General features: G+C 46.2%; 1 protein-coding gene across 2 annotated transcripts in view; it reads right to left on the bottom strand.

The window, feature by feature from the left end:
- acaca (acetyl-CoA carboxylase alpha) overlaps positions 1–20964 on the bottom strand; it is a 284054-nt gene that overhangs the window by 207036 nt on the left and 56054 nt on the right. For both annotated transcript variants that reach the window (XM_085965017.1, XM_085965018.1), the window contains 7 exons: positions 20345–20490; positions 20070–20220; positions 19426–19560; positions 15892–16038; positions 13605–13793; positions 11750–11850; positions 8012–8100 (listed from right to left, as the gene is read on the bottom strand). In XM_085965017.1, coding sequence (XP_085821143.1) covers positions 8012–8100; positions 11750–11850; positions 13605–13793; positions 15892–16038; positions 19426–19560; positions 20070–20220; positions 20345–20490 — 958 coding nt within the window. The remainder of the gene's footprint in view (positions 1–8011; positions 8101–11749; positions 11851–13604; positions 13794–15891; positions 16039–19425; positions 19561–20069; positions 20221–20344; positions 20491–20964) is intronic.

Below are 20964 nucleotides of genomic sequence, written 5' to 3'. Positions count from 1 at the left end.
GCTTTGGTGGCCAGGGTCGTAACTTCAGGCCGAATCTCGGTATCAGCTTCAGGCTCCACAAGGGTGAAGGGATTGGGCTCAGGAGTCTCCTCTGCGTTGGCATTAGACAGGAAAGCGGGGCCCGAGAACCAACTGCTTTGCTGTAGGTGTGCTGCTGGTATAGGCCTGGTAGCATGGTCTGCAGGGTTCAGGTCTGTGGAGACATAGCACCACTGGTCAGGGTGAGTGGATCGTCTGATACGAGTCACCCGGTTGGAAACATACACATAAAACCTTTTTGTGGAGTTGTGGATGTAACCAAGTACAATCTTGCTGTCCGTGAAGAACTTGACGGCGTCCACATCGATGTCAATCTCGTCTCTGATCAACTCGTACAGTTGAACAGCCAACACAGCTGCACAAAGCTCGAGGCGTGGAATGGTGTGGGCAGGCCGAGGGGCCAACTTGGACTTCCCCATAACGAATCCCACGTGGTATTTCCCATCGGTGTCAGCCGCTCTCAAGTAGGCCACAGCTCCTATTGCTACTGTGGAAGCGTCTGAGAAGATGCACAGCTCTCTTCTCTGTGTTGAAGACAGCGAGCCTGGAATGTAGCACCTGTCTATGCGCAGGTCTTCGAGAGCCTTCAAGGACTCCTTCCATAGGTTCCATTTTGCTTCTTTTTCTGGGAGGAGTGGAGCATCCCACTCACTCTGATCCGATGAGAGTTCCCGTACTAATGCTTTTCCTTGCATCGTTATGGGAGCTACGAACCCCAACGGGTCGTACAAACTGTTGACCGTGGACAGGACGCCTCTCCGTGTGAATGGCCTTTCTTCACGGGACACCAGGAATGTGAAGCTGTCTGTTTCCAGGTTCCAGGAGAGCCCCAGGCTCCGTTGAAGGGGGAGAGGATCCACTCCAAGGTGCAAATCCTTCAGATCCTTGGCACGGTCCTCTGCAGGGAAGGCTTCCATCACCCGTCCACTGTTCGATGCTACCTTGTGTAGTCTCAGGTTGGACTCTGCCAACATCGCTCTGGTTCTTGTCAGGAGGTCTATTGCTTCTTCAGGTGTGGTAACCGAGGTAAGACCATCGTTGACATAGAACTGTCTCTCAACAAAATGCTTCGCATCGGAGCCATATTCTTACTCACCTTTGAGCGGCTCGCCTCATGCAGTAGATAGCCACAGCAGGTGAAGGGCTGTTTCCAAACACGTGGACCTTCATCCTGTACTCCACCACCTTCTTGTTGAAGTCGTTGTCCTCATGCCACAGGTAGCGGAGATAGTCCCTGTGGTCTTCTCGGACGACGAAGCAATAAAACATTTGCTGCACATCTGCTGTCAGGGCTACGGGTTCTTTCCTGAACCGCAGGAGAACTCCCAACAAGGTGTTGTTCAAGTCCGGGCCGCTGAGGAGTACATCGTTCAGAGACACTCCTTTACATTCAGCGCTTGAGTCGAACACAACTCGTACCTGGCCTGGCTTTTGTGGGTGATACACACCGAATGTTGGCAGGTACCAGTGTTCTTTACCTTCTTCCAGAGGTGGGGCAGGCTCGGCTTGGTCGTTGTCCAGCATCTTCTGCATGAACTCTATGTAATGGCCTTTCATTTCTAACCTTTTCTCTAGTGTTCTCCTGAGTGAGCAGAGGCGCTTCATAGCTTGTTCCCTGTTGCATGGGGACAATACAACTGCCCGGAGCCTGTGCTGCTGCAGGAGCACCGTGGTGTAGGTCTGTGTCCCAGCGAGGACTCCACGAGGACTACGTAGCAGTCCTGTGGGGAGCGTGATGACCTCATCACGCTCGGTTGCGTTGTCCGCGCTTGGGGCGTCACGTGATGCGCGTGGTCGCGTTTCTGGCCATTGAGGCCGAAGTCGGGAGCGGGAGCTGGAGGCCAGGCTGAGCCGGTGCTTGCCGCGGGAGCTGAAGATCGCGTCGCTCCCGGCGGCTGGTAGATGCGGCCGAAGACGCTAGGCCGGGCTGTGCCGGCGGCCTTTCTGGAAGGCCGAGTCGGGCCAGCAGCCGCCTCACGCACGTCACGTCGTACGTGCCGTGACGTCAGCACGCTACGTCGTACGTGACGTGACGTCAGCACGCCAAGGCGCGTCTTAAAGGGGCAATGGCCCTAAAAGGTAAGTTAAAGGGGCAACGGCCCCAACAGGTAGGTTATACATATATAAGTAAGTTAAATACATACAGTAAGGTTAAGTTAGAGGGAGAGACAGCACAGCCACACATGTACATGTCTGTACATTGTTAATGAAGAGGGTGGGCTTTTAAAAACAAAAATGAACACAAACCAAATAACCAGGAAAAGACTGAGTGGGGCTAGTACACCTCATTCTTTGCAGTTACCCTCAAATGCATGCTCCATTTATACCTACCTCTGCTGTCAGATCACAATTCCTCGTGAGGGGCACATTCTCCAGAAAAAGAACACCAGATGAGAGGAGTTCTTCGCCACATCTAGCTCATCCTTCCATTCAAACCTAAAGCCGATTCCAATGCAGTATCTAACTACTTTTTCCAATGAGTTTGGGGCTCCGCTACCCCACCCAGAAATCCATTCCAAGTATAGAAACATAGAAGATAGGAGCAGGAGTAGGCCATTCGGCCCTTCGAGCCTGCTCCGCCATTCAATGAGATCATGGCTGATCATCCAAACTCAGTACCCTGTCCCTGCTTTCTCCCCATACCCCTTGATCCCTTTAGCCTTAAGAAATATATCCAACTCCTTCTTGAATATATTTAATGAATTGGCCTCCACTGCCTTCTGTGGTAGAGAATTCCACAGGTTCACCACTCTCTGGGTGAAGAAATTCTTCCTCATTTCAGTCCTAAATGGCTTACCCCTTATCCTTAGACTGTGACCCCTGGTTCTGGACTCCCCCACCATCAGGAACATCCTTCCTGCATCTAGTCTGTCTAGTCCTGTTAGAATTTTATAAGTTTCAATGAGATCCCCTCTCATTCTTCTAAACTCCAGCGAGTATAAGCCCAATCGACCCAATCTCTCCTCATACGTCATTCCTGCCATCCCAGGTATCAGCCTGGTCACTCTTTGTACGATGAGGTGCTTCCCTGACATCAATCCCATGCCTTTTGCCAGTTGTCCCCTTATCCTGCATTCATGGTTTGACTTAAAATAGTACTGTACTCTGGATTCACTTTTTCTACTTAGCTTAGTCTCTTGTAAGCCCTTATAAATTGCCACTCATTTCAAGGCTGAAAAGTCGAGTTTTTCTAGCCTTTCCTCATAACTCTGAATCTTCTCTGCACCTCTCCTGGAGCTTGGGTGCTTCCCCTGTGCTTCAGTGACCAGACCAGAGCTCAGGGTACAGCATCATACAGTTTCAGCACTCAGACTTGTACTCTCTGATTTAGTAATAAAGCTCACTCAACATTCTCTTGGCTTCAGACTGCTGCTTTGCAGTGACTGTCAAGTCTGCAATCACCCCCAGATTTCGTTTGGCCTCTCCCCCAGCTCATCCATCGAGTAATTGTGCCTTTCAATCTTTCTTCCCATGTGCAATACTTGCACTTGTAGCCATATTGATGCATCTACCATAGTTCTACCCACTTGCAAATGTTGTCAAGGACCTTCTGTAGTTCCTGAGCTGTCTCATCAGATTCCCCTGTCCGATCACTCCAAGTTTAGTTATCAAATCTGACTAAACTGCATTGTTTCTGAATCATTTATGTAGATTAGAAATAGCAGGGGGGTCCAGCACCAATCCCGGTGACGCTTCATTCAGCACTTTAGTGCACTTAAATGATGATGCCCATGTTACACTAACCGCAGGAACTCCAGCTTCCTCTGAAACTCAGAATTACCATGAAGAAGCAGATGTGTACACCCAACTTGATGGCATGTGCATATATGGTGATGGTCAGAACACCCAATCCTTTCCTACTAGATGCGTTGCTTCTTTCCCAGTACAGGAGGCCATTTGGCCCATGGAGTCTGCACCAGCTCTTTCGAAGAGGATTGCTCTTCTAAAGAGCTGGATGGCCTTCTTCTGTGCTGTAGTATTCAACGATATTACGATTATTCCCCCACTCCCCCCACCCCCAAATAGGCCTTCTGCTTTCATGCTGAACTGATGAAACTCATTCAAAATAGGGGCAGGGGATGGAAAGAGATAATCAAGGAATGTATCCACTGATAGATGTAGGGGGAAGGGAGAAGGCAAGCAAGGGGAGTTGGATCATAATGAGCCCACTGACAGCTTATACTGTACTGCCATGCATCCAAATAGACCCAGGAATGAAAACTACCCTGAGGCATGTCTCGGTTACACTGGTACCAATTCATCACACACACACTAGCTTATCTACAGTGGCAAACGGAGGTGAGATTTTGATTAATTTCAGAATGAATCTGAAGTCTGCTTGCTAATGTAAAAATGGCATAAGGTGGGACCGCACATCCAGCTACCTTTTGTAGACAGGGCTTCATTTCATTCAATCGTCAACTTACAGACACCATGTCCATTGACCTTTCTCTCTCCTCCAAGGGATGAAGCTCTCTGCTGGCTCCATGTGAAATGTGGGCAGTCTCAACTCTATTCCCAGTGTGCACAAGGCCACAGCACTAAACGACGGACTATTATAAATACTAATCAGAATAAGCTTACCAAGCAATATAACCTAGAACTTGGAAGGGTTTTGAAGAATAAAATGCAACTTGGAGAGCCCTGATTTCCACTTTTCCCCCTGTCATTCTGCAGCAAATGTACATAGGAACAAGTGTAGGCCATTCAGCCCCTTGAGCCTGTTCTGCCATTCAATTCGATTATGGATGATGTGTACCTCAATCCCATTTACCCACCTTTGATCCATATCCCTTGATGCCCTTACCAGAATTCCACTATCCTTCGTGTGAAACAATGCTTCCTGATTTTACCCCTGATTGGCCTCTCTAAATTTAAGATTATGTCCTCTTGTTCTGGATTCCTCCACCAGGGGGAGTTAGTTTAGCAGTACAGGAAACTCTTATCCGGCACTGGCGTGGTGCCGGTTTATCAAAAAGTCCAGATTACAGAGAGGTATAGTAAAAGGTACGAGAGCCCCGTACACGGCCACAGATCCAGGCTTCCCTGTTGCACAGCAACAGGTGCGGGAACCCCGGTTACACGGCCACAGATCCAGGAACGGCCACTAATATGAACAGACTCTTGAATTTTGCCGGTTAACAGATTTCCAGTTATTTAGGTGCCGGTAATCGAGAGTTTCCTGTATATACCGTATATGACTCCTTTTAAACACCTCAAATAGATCGCCCCTCAATCTTCCAAACTCAAGGGAATACAACCTTTCCTCATCATTTAGCCATTTAAGCCCAGCATCATTCTGGAGAAGCTGCGCTTAACCCTCTCCAGGGCCAATATATCCTTCCTGAGATACGGTGCCCAAAACTGAAGATCAGATGGGGTCTGTATTAGGTAGCGCTAGTGATTGACCACTCTTGCTTTCAATCTGTGCACAGAGCTATTCCTGCATTATATAAACCAAGGCAAGAAACATGGGGGGAAAGAGTCAGAAACAAGCAAGAAGAAAAATCCCGAAAATCTGTAGTTCCTCCAGGTAATTGTGATTCTTAACTGACCAGAAAAATAAATACAAGTTTCCTTACTTTTATTTGACCTTTCCAATATTCTCCCCAACACTCCTCGTCTGAAGATGTCAACCCCCTTACTGGGATATGGGTCTAGGGACGGTATTCAGTGTGTCAGCTGCGGCTCATTTGGTAGCACACTCGCCTCTGAGTCAGAAGGTTGTGGGTTTGAGTTCCACTCCAGAGACTTCAGCACAAAAAAAAAAAAAAATCTAGGCTGACACTTTGCACTGTCGGAGGTGCCGTCTTTCGGATGAGATGTTAAACCGAGACCCCGTTTGCTCTCTCAGGTGGATGTAAAAGATCCAACGGCACTATTTCGAAGAAGAGCAGGGGAGTTATCCCCGGTGTCCTGGCCAATATTTATCCCTCATCCTAACATCACTAAAACAGATCTGGTCATTATCACATCGCTGTTTGTGGGAGCTTGCAAATAGGCTGCCGCACTTCCTACATTACAACAGTGACTCCACTTCAAAAAAGTACTTCATTGGCTGTAAAGTGCTTTGCGACGGCCAGTGGTCGTGAAAGGCGCTATATAAATGAAAGTCTTTTTTATATTCGCTCCCTACCACTTTATCTAAGTGGCCATTATGTACCTGCGAATCATGACAACGATTGTCAGCACTCTGACCCCAGTGGATATCGTAGCCGAGCCAGATCCTGTCCCCATCAGATGTCAACATGTATGTTCATTCAGTAGGGGTCACTCACGATTAATCACGAGTGAAGACTCTATCCTTACCTAGTCGTGCTGCAGCCAATTATAGCTCATTACCACGGACCTGGCTGCGGTCAGCTACTTTAACACAGTTGGAAATCAAACATGGGCCCTTCCTCAATTCTATTTTAAATGCACTTTTACTGGTCCAGCGGCTGTACATTGTCATATGTTCTTATTACTGCAGAGAAACAAGGTATTCCAGAAAATTTATTTTAATACAATGAACAGCTGCCTATCCTGACTAAACAATACACTGCTGCCATCTTGTGGTGAATTAATAGTGGTGCAAATATCCACCACAACACACTCCTTCATCCAAGGCAAACCTATAATTTGTACTACTGGATAATTCACATTTTTTTGAGCAAAAGAAAAGCTTTGATTTAACAGGAGTAGACCATAAACCTTATTTTAACCGTGTCACTGCACAGATTATTTTTTTTTGGCTACACCCATCAGGTGGTGTAAGCTCACCACTGACAGAAAACAGTCAGCTCAAAAATCACCTTTACCTTTCCCCTGCTGCCATTACTCTCTTTATCTGAATATATAGAAAGACATTTCACCAGTGCTCCCAGCTACTGCAAAAGAAAAATCATTTGCTACTGATCCCACAGTGGCCATTCTGACCCAGCTCCCAAGCACTGGCTGGCTTACGTCAGAAATGGAAACACACGGTGCTCCAGCTCCCACACTGCCCTCACACCTCTGGATCCTGGCTTCAGGTCCAGCCCCAGAAAGATGGGCTGAAGATTGCCTCTTTCTACTGGCTCTAAGGGGGTATTTATAAAAAAATAAAAAATAAATCATTGGATGTGGGCGTCGCTGGCAAGGCCAGCATTATTTGCCCATCCCTAATTTCCCCTCGAGAAAGTGGTGGCGAGCCACCGTCTTGAATACAACGGAGGCCATTTCAGAGGGCAGTTACTGTGGAGTCACATATAGGCCAGACCGGGCAAGAACAGCAGATTTCCTTCCCTAAAGGTCATTAGTGAACCAGATGGGGTTTTCAGACAATCCAGTAGTTTCACGGTTACCATTACAGATACTAGCTTCCTTTTTTTTTTTTAATTCCAGGATTTATTTATGGGATTTGAACTCATGCCTCTCGATTACCAGTCCAGTAACAAAACCACTATGCTACAGTACCCCATTGCCTGAAATAAGTTTGGGAAGTCTCAACTCATTCCTGGCAGACACCAAGCGGTTGACAATTCGGAACTAGACGGGAAATTCTCAGACTAGAAGGATGAATGTTGTGGGAAATGGAAATTTCCTACTGGTCAGGGAGCTCTTACAAGGTTGGACGTGCAGCAAGCTGTTTAGAAAGGAGAGAGGAAGCTTTAGTCTGCGACTGGCCCTCAATATAGACACGGGACAAGAAACTAACATATGAGACTCCTCAGCCCCGACATCCCTCAAATTGGTGAGCAAAAAATGATTTAGCAAAACAAAGTCATTTTCAAATTGTAGCTCGTCTGTAGGACAAATTTGGTCGGCGGTGGGGGGATCAAAGCTCATGTGATTTGATAGCCATTAGTTAACGGAGACGGCACAGAATTAAGACAGCTTACCACAAAAAAGGAAGAGCGCTCACTTTGAAGACGCACTAAATTAAAATGAAAGGTGTCGCGGTGTCTGGATTTACGAGTGACGCGAGTTAGTTAGATAAGGCAGGACGAACCTTGCTGGAATTCAATCTCCACCTTCAGATACTGTCGCAGAAGATCCATGACAACAGCTTTCATGTGACCCCGGATTCCACTCCGATACCTGAAAAAAGAGTCGAGGAGTTCAATTCATCCTAACATCAAACGGAGTCTGGAGTAAATGGTGCTCTATTTTGGGGCCTTGGGACAGTCAAGTCCTGGAACAGCCGGTTTCAAAAACACAGCTCAATTTCCATTGGTTACTTAGGAAAGATCACAGAGTCACAGAAACCCCACAGTGCAGATAGAGGCCATTTCGGCCCATCGAGCCTGCACCGACACATATCCCACCCGATCCCCGTAACCCCACGTATTTAATCCCCCTAACACTAAGGGTCAATTTATCATAGCCAATCAACCTAACCCGCACATCTTTGGACTGTGGGAGGAAACCGGAGCACCCGGAGGAAACCCACGCAAACACGGGGAGAATGTGCAAACTCCACACAGACAGTCGCCCGAGGCCGGATTCGAACCCGGGTCCCTGGCGCTGTGAGGCAACAGTGCTAACCACTATGCCACCGTGCTGCCATTTCTTGTACAGTTGAATATTATGGGCAGTGTTTTTTTTTCCCCCCCTAGTGTCTATAAAATAATCTTGCTGTTGATGGCTATGTAATAACTTGGCTTTTCTTAGTCATTACTAACTTGTCCAGACTAGTCTTAATTGGCACCGCAGTGGGAGGATACATTACTGGACTGCACAATGGGTTGGGAGAAATAAAAACAGAAAATGCTGGAAACACTCAGCAGGTCAGGCAGCATCTGTGGAGAGAGAAACAGAGTTAACGTTTCAGGTCTGTGACTTTGTCAGAACTAGAAAAAGTCAGAGATTTAACAGGTTTTAAGCAAGTGCAGGGTTGAGGATTCTGCTATTAAGCAAGTGGTGATGATTTAACTATTCCCATTTACACCTCTTCTAGACCCATCTTTTGTTTCTTTACCATCTCCTTTCACCTCACACCATCATCCCTTTTGTCTTTTAATCTCTCCTGCCTTCCACCCAATCACAGACCTTCCCTTTTGTTCTTTCCTCCCTCTCCCCCCTTTCCCTGCCCCTGCTTAAAACTGGTTACATCTCCAACGTTTTTCAGTTCTGACGAAAGGTCACCGACCTGAAACGTTGGTTCGGTTTCTCTCTCCGCAGGTGCCGCCTGACCTGCTGAGTATTCCCAGCAATTTGTTTTTATTTCAGATTGCCAGAATCTGCAGTATTTTGCTTTTGTAATGGGTTGAGAGAGCTGGGTTTGACCGGCAGGAACACATGTACACTCAGAAACAATCTGGCCAATGTATTTCAACCATGACGTAAGAAAACTACTAGGCACTTGGTCAGAGTATTAAACAAGGCTTTAATCGACTGTTTCACAACATGGAAGTCTAGTTATCCTTCACTAGTTCCCGTTTACCAAATGTCCTGAGCAAGCTGGGCCTGTGCCAGAGTAGTTATATTCTCCCTGGACAGCGCCACCAGCAGGCCGCCCAGTATATTTCATAAGTCCTTTCTATATGACTGGCACGATTTATGTCAAACCATTCGGCAGAGTTTCTATCCTGTGACAAAGACAACAGTTTAAACCAGTTAACAACAGAAAACGCTGGAAAACCTCAGCAGGCCAGGCAGCATCCGTGGAGAGAGAAACAGAGTTAACGTTTCAGGTCTGGGACCCTTCATCAGAACTTCTTCGACCTGAAACGTTAACTGTTTCTCTCTCCACGGATGTTGCCTGGCCTGCTGAGTTTTTCCAGCGTTTTCTGTTGTTATTTCAGATTTCCAGCATCCGCAGTATTTTGCTATCGTATTAGTTTAAAACCAGTTCACTGGATCAGCTGGTGTGACCTGGTCACTAATGGTCCGAAACTGGATTTATCTTTTTAAGCCAAAAAGGAGGCTGGTCTCCATTAGCCAAAAATAAGCTCTGCAAAGTAGCTGCGGTCTTCACGTCTGAAAACACGGTAGCCGCTTTATCCACCTCAGGGTGAAAAGCTCAGGCGAGCTGCCACTTGGAGCCTTCTATTTGGTGCTCAGTTGGCCTGGCTTTCAGACAGCACCATGGAGCAATACCAACAGGGCAACATCGAGCAAGGAGCTGAACAGATCGGAGGTCACTCGGTCAAATCTCCGAGTGCACAAAGAGAGGAGGAAAACACGTCAAAAAATAGTTGTTAAAGTGAGTAATGTGTGTGTGTTGTAAACCTGACGAGCAATATTTCTGCCACTTTTTCCCTAATTAAAAAGTCAACGTGGAATCTTTTTGGCTGTTCTTAAGAAACCACATCAAACTTCCATCATCTTCATAATTCTCATCTCTGTTCCACAATTACATTCGACGGTCATTTCAACGCCAGCAAATGATTTCAAGCTATTTTCAAAAAACGCTTTGACAACAGTTTCTGCTCAGCAACATTCCTGCAATAATCAAGCCATTAACATGTAGGGCTGACTCACTTTTTTTAAAGCATGAATACATAAATACTAAATACAGAAACGCTGTATTAGAACCAAAGGTTAAGCATTTTCATTCATTTCATATTCAAATTTCTTCATAAAAAGATGCAAATTATTATATTATTAGACACATTTGAAAGTCACCAACATATACAAGCAAAGACACTGCAATGTGATATTGGCAATGCATATATATGAACCAAGGCAAACTATTAATGTCAATGGATAAATAATATCGCAACAAAACATGAAGATTCTGTGCATCCTTGAACCTAGACAGAACTTCTGACTAAACATTTCCAATTATTTCATGATCTCTAAAGACTGGTCAGAATATCAGCCAGCAGTGGTCAATTAATGTATCTGGTACTGGAGGGCATGGGTTCTGCTGGTTGGCATTGGTGCCACTGAATTTTACTGACTCTCTCCCACCGATCCCAGTGTTGCTGCAGGTCAGCAAGGAGAACATTGGGAATGGTTCAAATTTGCCCGTTCCCCATAAGTGTAGATTTATCTGAAATCAAGAGGTTTGAATAACAGGTCAGTGCACAAGTGGGGAGAACCGCCCTAGATTACCAGACACGCACACCCACTGAACTATTGGGGAGCTAGGATCCCTGACAGTTGTGTAGCCAGGAAATGGATATGATTATCTTGTTTTTAAAAAGTCATCGTCTTCTCCCATTATCTCTCTGGTGTCCTTGGGACACAGAGCGTCCACAGCTGAAGAGGCAGGTATCCGGTCTCCAGACCGCAGCCTACGCTGCTCGAAGATGCAGGAAAAGGCTCTTCGATTTGTCTGTCAGCCGGGGAGGAGGGGGGCAAAAGCAAGAGAAGAATAAATTACAGCTGGGAACTTGTGTCATACTCTTTGACGCTTCCCAGAGTTATTCACACGAGAAAATTTGGGAGACGAGTGTTAGCATGCTATTCAATCATGGAGGAACACTGTGGCCAAATCCAACTGATCTACATTCACAGACATTGCCAGCATGAATCAGCAGTGGGGACAGTAGTCAATTTCCCCCCTCCTTAGCACTGGGACTAACAACCAGTCACTTCCTCCAGCTTGTGGAATATGGACCAGTGCCAATACGACCTACAAAGTCACAAACTGCCCCTTCCTGTGTAAATGCAACAGTCCTGACCTGATGCACTGATCATGCCAGTCACAATGGGCCCATCGAAAAGGCGGAGCCAGACTCTAGAAGTTGATGAATGCTCAGGATTAATCCTGCCACCCCCCGCCAACTGTATTACTAACCTCTGTACCAGCTGAACTATGCTCTGCGTGTTCATGAAGAAAACTTCCCGCTCAGACTTCCTGTTTAGTGTTGCAGCATGGCTGTCCAGTATATTAGCAATCTGAAAACGGAGAAGAGAAACCAATGTTAGCTGCAATCAGCAGAGATTTTAAATGAGTGCATCCACTAATTTTAATATACAATATGTAAATAATGTTATGATTTTGAGAGACTCTTTATAGATTATCTCCAGCTGAAAGCACGGGAAAGTAACCTCATATCAGATACCTATTAACACCATTCTTGAGATTGTTAGGTGCTTAATAGCTTCTACCGACAGTACACAGAACACAGAAACCCCACAGTGCAGATAGAGGCCATTTCGGCCCATCGAGCCCGCACCGACACATATCCCACCCGATCCCCGTAACCCCTACACCAACACATATCCCACCCTACCCCCGTAACCCCACGTATTTAATCCCCCTAACACTAAGGGTCAATTTATCATAGCCAATCATCCTAACCCGCACATCTTTGGACTGTGGGAGGAAACTGGAGCACCCGGAGGAAACCCACGCAAACACGGGGAGAATGTGCAAACTCCACACAGACAGACAGTCACCCGAGGCCGGATTCGAACCCGGGTCCCTGGCGCTGTGAGGCACAGTGCTAACCACTATGCCATCGTCTGGTCTAACGAGCACAGAGAATCATAGCACCTAATCTGCGAAACCTTTAAACCTTGTGGCACAGTGCACAGCAACCCTCCAACACTCTGGCACTTCATACAGACACACTTAATACATAAAGTGAAGGAGTACTTAGACTTTCCTCCCTCTCCAACGACGTGCATACAAACTAACTGTCATTAATGTTTACATGGGGTCAGGCATAGGCCATTCAGCCCCTCGAGCCTGTTCTGCCATTTAATTAGACGTACCTCAACTACATTTACTCACCTTTGATCCGCATCCTTCGATTCCCTTATATAATAAAAATCTGTCGATCTCGGTCTTGAAAATTTCAATTGACACCCCCCCCCGGCATCTATAGCCTTTTGGAGAAAGAAAATTCCAGATTTCCGCAACCCCGTGCGTAGAAAAAGTGCTTCCTGATTTCACCCCTGAATGGATTGGCTCTTATTTTAAGATTGTGCCCCCTTGTTCTGGATTCCCCCATCGGGGGAAATCGTTTTTCTGTATGTACACTAGCGAATCCTTTTATCATCATTTTAAACCTCGGTTAGAGCACCCCTCAACTATCTAAACTCAAGGGAATACAAGACAAGTCTGAGCAACCTGACCTCATAGTTTAACCCTTTAGTTGCTGGTATCATTTTAGCAAATCTGCGCTGTACCCCCGCCAAGGCCAATACGCCCTTCCCGAGGTGCGGTGCCCCGAACTGAACGCAGTACTCCAGATGGTGTCTGACCAAGGCTCTGAACAACTGAAGCACATCTTCCTCCCCTTTGTATCCCAGCCCCCTCGAAACAAAGGCCAACATTCCATTAGCCTTTTTAATTATTTTTTTGTACCCGTCCACTCGCTTTTATAGTGATTTGTATCCCTGGACACCCAAATCCCTTTGCTCCTCCTTACAGTTCCAAACCTTTTGCCATTAAGAAAATATTCCAATTTGTCTTTCTTGGATCTAAAGTAGATAACCTCACGCTTCCCCATATTGAACTCATTTGCCGCAGTTTGGCCCACTCACTTCATCGGTCTATGTCCTTTTGCAGCTTTCTGCTTTGACCCGTATTGATTTTTTTTGTTGTTGAATAAAATCAAACGCAGTTCGATAAAACCAGAAATTTCTAAATTTAACTTAAGGCCAGGCTGTATTTCTTCCTTTCTGAAAAGCTCCTGAAGTACCTGTTGGCTGGGGAATTGGCAGAGCACCGAGGTGATGTTGCTTGCGTACTGCGCCATCTCCTTTTTGATAGCCTTCTCCACCGCTGGAGGGATTCTTCCAGAAACACTGGTCATGATATCCTGCAGCTCCAGGAGTGGGAGGGAGGGATCCCTCAGGGTCTGCATTAATCTTTCCACCCAGTCCTTCACCTTGAACGGAAGAATAAAACAGAAGTCAAAGGTTAAGCTCAGCGTGCTTTCCTTCTGCGTAAAACTTTGAATTCCCCCCCCGCCTAACCTTAAGTGGGTAAATGTTTCAAGTGATGTGGTACTCCATCAAACAGACCAGGTGGACGTCAAAGACCCCGTGGCACTATTTCGAAGAAGAGCGGGGGAGTTCTCCCCAGTGTCCTGGCCAATATTTATCACTCAATCAGCATCACTAAAACAGATTATCTGGTCATTATCCCATTGCTGTTCGTGGGAGCTTGCTGTGTGCAATTGGCTGCCGCGTTGTCCACATTACAACAGTGACTGCACTTCAAAAAGTACTTCATTGGCTGTAAAGCGCTTTGGGACGTCCGGCGGGCGTGAAAGGCGCTATATAAATGCAAGTCTTTTTTTTAAAGAAGTTCCCAGGTCCAATCCTGATGCTGAATCAGCTGATCTCTGACAAGCAACAGTAGGAACACTATAATTAGCCTTAGTACATCTAGCCTACATTGGGGAGGGGGGGGGGGGGGGGGGGGGGAAAGAGAGAGGGAAATCACATCAGGGTTACTGTTCCTGATCAGTATTGACTGATCCTTGTTGGAAAATATGAGTGGATGTGGATGTTGGGTAAGGGCTGCGACGCTGCCACAGTTCAACAGCCTGCTGAGATTGATCATCCAGCCTCACACAGGAATGGCCACTTGGATACGGTGTTGGAGGGCTACTGGCCCTGGTGGTAGTGCACCCTAGCAACAGTAGCACCCTCAGCAGGTGAGAAAATGGTAGTGAAAATTTAAAACGTCAATGTTTCAACACCGCTGCTGGTGGGTGGGAGGGTGGGGGAAATGTTGTAAATCGTGATGCTTAAGGCATCGTGACTGTGTGGAGCAGGTTTGTTGGACCACCTGGTCTCTTCCTGTCGGGTTCACGTTCCTGTTTGTCGGGCAGATGGGAAACTAATTCAAGTTAAACCAGAACAGCAAGGCAAGGGGGCACGGGTTCAAACTAGGGAAAGGCAAATTTAGGAGTGGTGTCGGGAAATTTGTGCGTGTTCTTGGAACACCACTAGTTAGACAAGCAACAACACAGCAGGAACTGATCTATTTTATTTTTTACTACAATCTTATCCCTCCATTTAATGTATTTTCCTCCCCTTTTTAAAAAAAAAAAATGCCCAGCATTTAGCAGCCAATGCAACAGTAGCCTGGTGCCTTCAAAGTGCTGTCGGAAAGACCCCCACCATTTGCACTGTACCCCTTCCTGAACGCGCACAGATACGCATCTGGCACTGAAAGCACAAGAAGAAGCGCTTAAACCCAAAACAAAAAACAATTAATCGGGGCTGCAGATATTTTAAACAGTACACGTAATGCCCGACTCCTCCAGATTTGTCCAAACAATACATCCTCAACCTTAAAATTTCTCGTGCAGATCATTGCTATTTCCATTCTTATTAAATTCTGCCCCGATCCAAGAGCTCAAAATTGCAGTGAATGGTAATACACGGAACTGCAGGTTTACAACAACTACAGTAACTAGTCTGCATACAGCGCCTTTATCATAGTAAAACATCACTAGGCACTTCACAGGAGCATTATAAAACAACATTTGACACCGAGCCACGCGGGCCGATGACTAAAAGCTTGGTCGAAGAGGTAGGTCTTAAGGAGCGTCTTAAGGAGGAAAGAGAGGTAGAGAGGCGGAGAGGTTTAGGGAGGGAATTCCAAAGCTTACTATGCCAGAGTCTCACTTTACAAAAATAATTTATATTTAAATACAGACAATGTAAGGCACTTGATCTACCCTAGCTTATCCATCCAGAAATACACCTACAATCCCTCCATCAAAGCATCCAAGTGCCTGTTAAATTATACCCTTCCATTACCCTACCCAGAAGTCTATTCTGCACGTTGATCACAGTTTATGTGAAGAATTTCCCGACACCACTCCTAAATTTGCCTTTCCCTAGTTTGAACCCGTGCCCCTTTGCCTTGCTGTTCTGGTTTAACTTGAATTAGTTTCCCATCTGCCCGACAAACAGGAACGTGAACCCAGCCCCTCTGCAAAGTTCCTGCTCTTCGTTCTGCGACGGTACCTTGATTTCGAAGTAGGACTCGGGCAGGCAGAATCCATTCATGATGTTCCCCAGGTTATCCAGGACGTAATGGAAGATGCGGTGGAGCTTTTCGCCTCGGAGGGCCAGGCTCTGGATCGTGGGCAGTGGTCCCGTGAATAATTCCGCCTGGGATTAAGCATAAAACACAAAAAACTTAGGCTTTTCAGGAATAAACTTAAATGCCACACATTGTACGAATGTACCTTCAGCACTCCAACAGATCTCCTGTACTTTGAATGTAGCTTGCGAAAGGAACTCAACTGTGCCTATTTGAGACAATTGCGTAGCAAAGTACATAATTGTGTCATAATGAAATAATAGCTAATTTCATAATCTTTCTAATGTGAAGTGTTCTATGACTTTGCAATACGATTCAATCCCAATCTACATAAAATACTAAAAAAAAAATCGCGATAAACTCACCGAATCTTTTCCCGTCCTGCTCTCCTGGATGCATCGATTTCCTCTGGAATACTCTTTCATGGGCCTTACTTTGCCATCTCACTAAGTGGCCATTTTCCACACATGAGCCACAGTAACAGTGAAGGTCATCGGGCTATTTGACTGTTACGGCCACCTCAGTCGCGTCTAATCCTGTCCTTACCCAATATGTACACGTGCACACTTTCAGCAAGGGAAATTGTGCAGCAATCAGGACCTGGAGCCAATTTTCCCCTTCCTATCCAATAGCAGGGAGGTCAGTTATAGACTCTCTACTGCCATTCCAGCTGATATCATCTAACAATGCTGACTCGGGGCCTTCCTGCTCTGCATGGTTCAGTTATTCAGTTCACATAAGGATAAACTCAATGAGCCTGCGGGGGGGGAGCCTGTAAATAAAACTTTCGTTATAAATGAAACTTCTACAGATTTGGTTTACTACCCTCCCCCAGTCAACCTCCTTTATGTCTGTTCGCTTGATATGTTCGAGAGAGCAGGCAAACAACTTACTCCGAGCCCTGTGTCAAAGTCCCTCTGTAACTTGGAACTAGGAATTAAGTGACCAGAGCTGACTTTCCCTGCCTCGCCTCCACTCAGTGTGCAATCAGGGTGGAATTAGGAACTTTCTGCAAAAGCAACTTTAGGTGCAAACCTGCATCCCACCACTTGGTGGCAGCACAAAGCTGCCTGCTGAAAACTTAACTGTTGTCAATTCTCACAGACCGTCAGGTAGCCAGAGATTTTCTTGCTATGGTTCAGGCAAACACTGCACCGACGAACAGTGCATTCACACGGCAGTATATGAATGGAGAGCAAATCACTCTTTGCTTCAATTTATTTTGGCTCCTTGAAAACTCACTCTTTACTGCCTGGCTTTTAAACACAATGAAGACCATTAAATGCTATTGTGTCATGACACATGCATGCACAATATGTGCAAAGGACAGTGAGTTAAATTTGCTATTTTTTTTTTTTATTCCTACATTATCCCCAGGGGGGACAACCAATTATTCAAAGCTTTCTGCTTAAAATTTCCATTTTCATCTACCTTGCTGGCAAAGTTTCAGCCGTGCCCTCTCCCTTCTGTCCTTTCGAAGCCAAACAGCGAAGAGCACATTTACATTGCAGCCCTGGATCTGCAGTCAGTGTGCAACCGCCAGCTCCTGGGCCTTTCCCTCTGATCCCCTTGGAGATCACTGGCCTCAATCTGTGTTTAAACACCAACTTCAGCATCGCAGCGCACTGGAAACTGCTTCGCGGAAGCTAATGCGTGAATGCACTCAGAGTGCATTGTTCACAAGGGATGGATGCTAGCTCATCTCCTGTGCTCTTCTGTACACATCAATTGCTCGAATTTAAATCTGTCTCAAAAGAAATAATCTTCTTGTAATTTCTATTAAACGACATCCATTTTGTAACCCACACCATATTCACACATTACACTGAATTATTTGAAGAGCACGGGATAAGGCATGAACATGCGTCTTCTGGACATAGACACACAAAAGAACCAAACTCAAGCTTGCTCAGCTTGTGCTCGATTACCAAGAGTCAGGGTGGGACAAATTGACAAGGAAGTGCCATTCCGCTCATTAATCCCTGCTTAGAATTCAATTGGTTTTGAATATTCCTAATGCTTTTGTCTATATTAGCCACCTTTGAAGGTTATCCTAAACATCATCACTCTTTGGCCTTGATTAGATGGTGCAAGAGTGACTCAGGGTGATTTACTCTATCTCTCCCATGGTGAAATGCCTCAGCTCCACACCACCTCTCCTGCTGGCTCGACTGAAATTGGGAGGTCGCGGTGTGGCGAAACAGTCAGCACAAGCTTACATCCCATCAATCCTGGTCAAAGCCTACATCCTGCCAATCCCAGTAAAAGTCTGTTGGTACATGAGGTTGATTAGGCTACCTTTACCAATGTTTTAAATATTTCAACATACTTTCCATCAATTGTGTGACTTAAATATTGTGCAGTACTTCATCAAAAGGTCAACAGGAAATAAAGAGACAGTTCAATCGGTCAGCGTGTATGGAATTCTGCTTGGAGTCAGCCATTTTTAAGAGACTATATAGGTTACAAGTATGCTTTGATGAGAAAACTTTCAAAAATAGTAATTAATTTGTAATTGTATCATTTTAACACACAAGGCAAGGGAATACACAATAAACGGTATACGGAGAAGTGCAGAGGAACAGAGGGGCCTTGGAGGGCAAGTCCACAGATCCCTGAAGGTAGCAGGGCAGGTAGATTAAAAGGTGGTTAAGGCGGCACACGGGATACTTTCCTTTATTAGTCGAGGCATAAAATATAAGAGCAGGGAGGTTATGCTTGAACTGTGCAAAACACGAGTTAGGCCTCAACTATAGTACTGCGTGCAGTTCTGGTCACCACATTACAGGAAAGATGTGATTGTACTAGAGAGGGTGCAGAAGAGATTTACGAGGATGTTGCCAGGACTGGAGAAGTTTAGCTATGAGGAAAGATTGGATAGGTTGGGGTTGTTTTCTTTGGAACAGGGGAGGCTCAGGGGAGACTTAATTGAGGTGCCTAAATAGAGTGGATAGGAAGGACCTATTTCCCTTAGCAGGGAATTCAATAACCAGGGGGCATAGATTTAAAGTAACTGGTAGAAGGATTAGAGGGGAGTTGAGGAGAACTGTTTTCACCCAGAGGGTGGTGGGGGTCTGGAACTCACTGCCTGAAAGGGTGGTCGAGGCAGAAACCCTCATCGCATTTAAAAAGTACTTGGATATGCACCTGAAGTGCCGTAACCTACAGGGCTACGGACCAAGAGCTGGGAAGTGGGATTAGGCCGGAGAGCTCTTTGTCTGCCAGCACAGACACGATGGGCCGAATGGCCTCCTCCTGTGCTGTAAATTTCGATGATTCTATGAATATACATTTCACACATACTTTCCTTCAGAGAATACCGTAATTTTTGGTTACGAGATTATCCAGAAAGGAAGCTAGCAGTGAAATGTACAGGCTGTAGTCACTAATGGGGTTAATAACGAGACTTTAAGGATAGGCAAATCTAATAAACTAAAAGCAGAACCGTCTCCTACCTGCTGCACTCTGCTTGGATCATCTAGTTGCAGTTTGGCAATCACACAGCCTGGTTCAAGGACGGCTCCCGGTCTCTTCACGTAATGAATGCAGCCAGATGCCTGCGCAACCAGTGTCATCACCATCTTCATCACCTTCACAAGAAGAAAAAAATTAGACATCTATGAACAGCTCATTACATATTTGCATGCTAGGTTCCATTGTTTAATCAACCTTGATTTACCTGGTGTCACTCACGCCTCCGAGTCAGAAAGAGGTGGGTTCAAGCCCCACTCCGGGACTTGAGCACATAATACCGGATCACACTACAGTGCAGTACTGGGGCCCAAGATGTATTTAATATGCCTTTGACTAAATATTTTCAAGAAAACAATTTTGAAAGTAAGCTTAATCCCTGCACTGGCAAATATCGGTACAAAAACAATGCAGGGCTAGCCACAGAGATCAGAAATCAGAGCAACATTGGCACCAGAGTCCATATAGGTTGCGACAGAAAGCTGCATCAGGCACTGACGCCTAAACTGAACCTCTCTCGGTCCCAAGTGCACCACATAAAATGAGATTGTCCACTACGGACTTGTGCTCCCACAGCTCTACAATGACAGCTCCAGTCATATTTTCTCTTTCTATCTGGATTATTTACCTCAATTTCCGCAAAGCAGTGATCTGTGAAAACATGGCCGCCATCTTCGACCGTGTATTGGATCAGCTTCCCAGCTGAGGGCGAGCGCAACAGCGACGGGTCATTCTCCTTTTCAAATACGCAAGTCTTGTTGCCAATTGTAACACGGTATCTGCGACATAAAGATTCCGAGGTGAAAATGCATTACTAACAAAAAAAGGTCCAGTAAGAATACGGCTTTGAAGTAGCAGTCCGGGGGGGGGGGGGCGGGTGGGGAGAGAAACTCTGTCCCTCACCTGTCTACTTCTTCTTTCATGTACGAGGTGTAGCTGCTGCCATCGTAGGACAACAGCAAGCCGCCGTCACTCAGCCGGTGAACGTCCACCTCCACAAACGAGTAATTCATTAGAACGACATAGCAATTGGGCGACTGCCGTGTAACCTGGGAAAGGGACAAACAAGCATCACTGATGGCTTCTGGAACTGCTCGGGACAAACGGAGGCTGCAACTTAAAACATGTCGTCAATCAGCTTCAAGGTGTCCAGCAGCTGCAAGTGGATGCCCACCGTTCATACTCTCGTTTGCCACTCTCGGGGCAGGTCTCAACCAGAGGTCTTGGGATGAAAAGCCTCACCCTTGCCCCCCGCCCCGCCCCCCCCCCCCCCCAGTGTAAGCGCTATTCTCGTCCGAGAGATAAAGGAGGAAGATCGCATCACCTCACTTGAAGAATGCATCCTTTACAATAACAGCAGCACCAAGAGCAGGCACGTCCCCCAGGCTCCTGCTGTCCCAGCTGGTGGAGAATTCATGGTGGAGGGGCAATATGGCGGGGGGGGGGGGGGGGGGGGGGGGGGGGGGAAATGCAGTTACACAAGTTACAAAACAAAATCACAATGAAAATAAAGAAAAATGGAA

This window comes from Somniosus microcephalus, chromosome 22, assembly GCF_052327205.1.
Source record: "Somniosus microcephalus isolate GS21.2 chromosome 22, FLI_Smic_1.0, whole genome shotgun sequence".
NCBI classification, from domain to species: Eukaryota; Metazoa; Chordata; class Chondrichthyes; order Squaliformes; family Somniosidae; genus Somniosus; species Somniosus microcephalus.
Note: the sequence above shows the minus strand (reverse complement) of the source record. Positions and strands in the feature narration are given on the sequence as shown.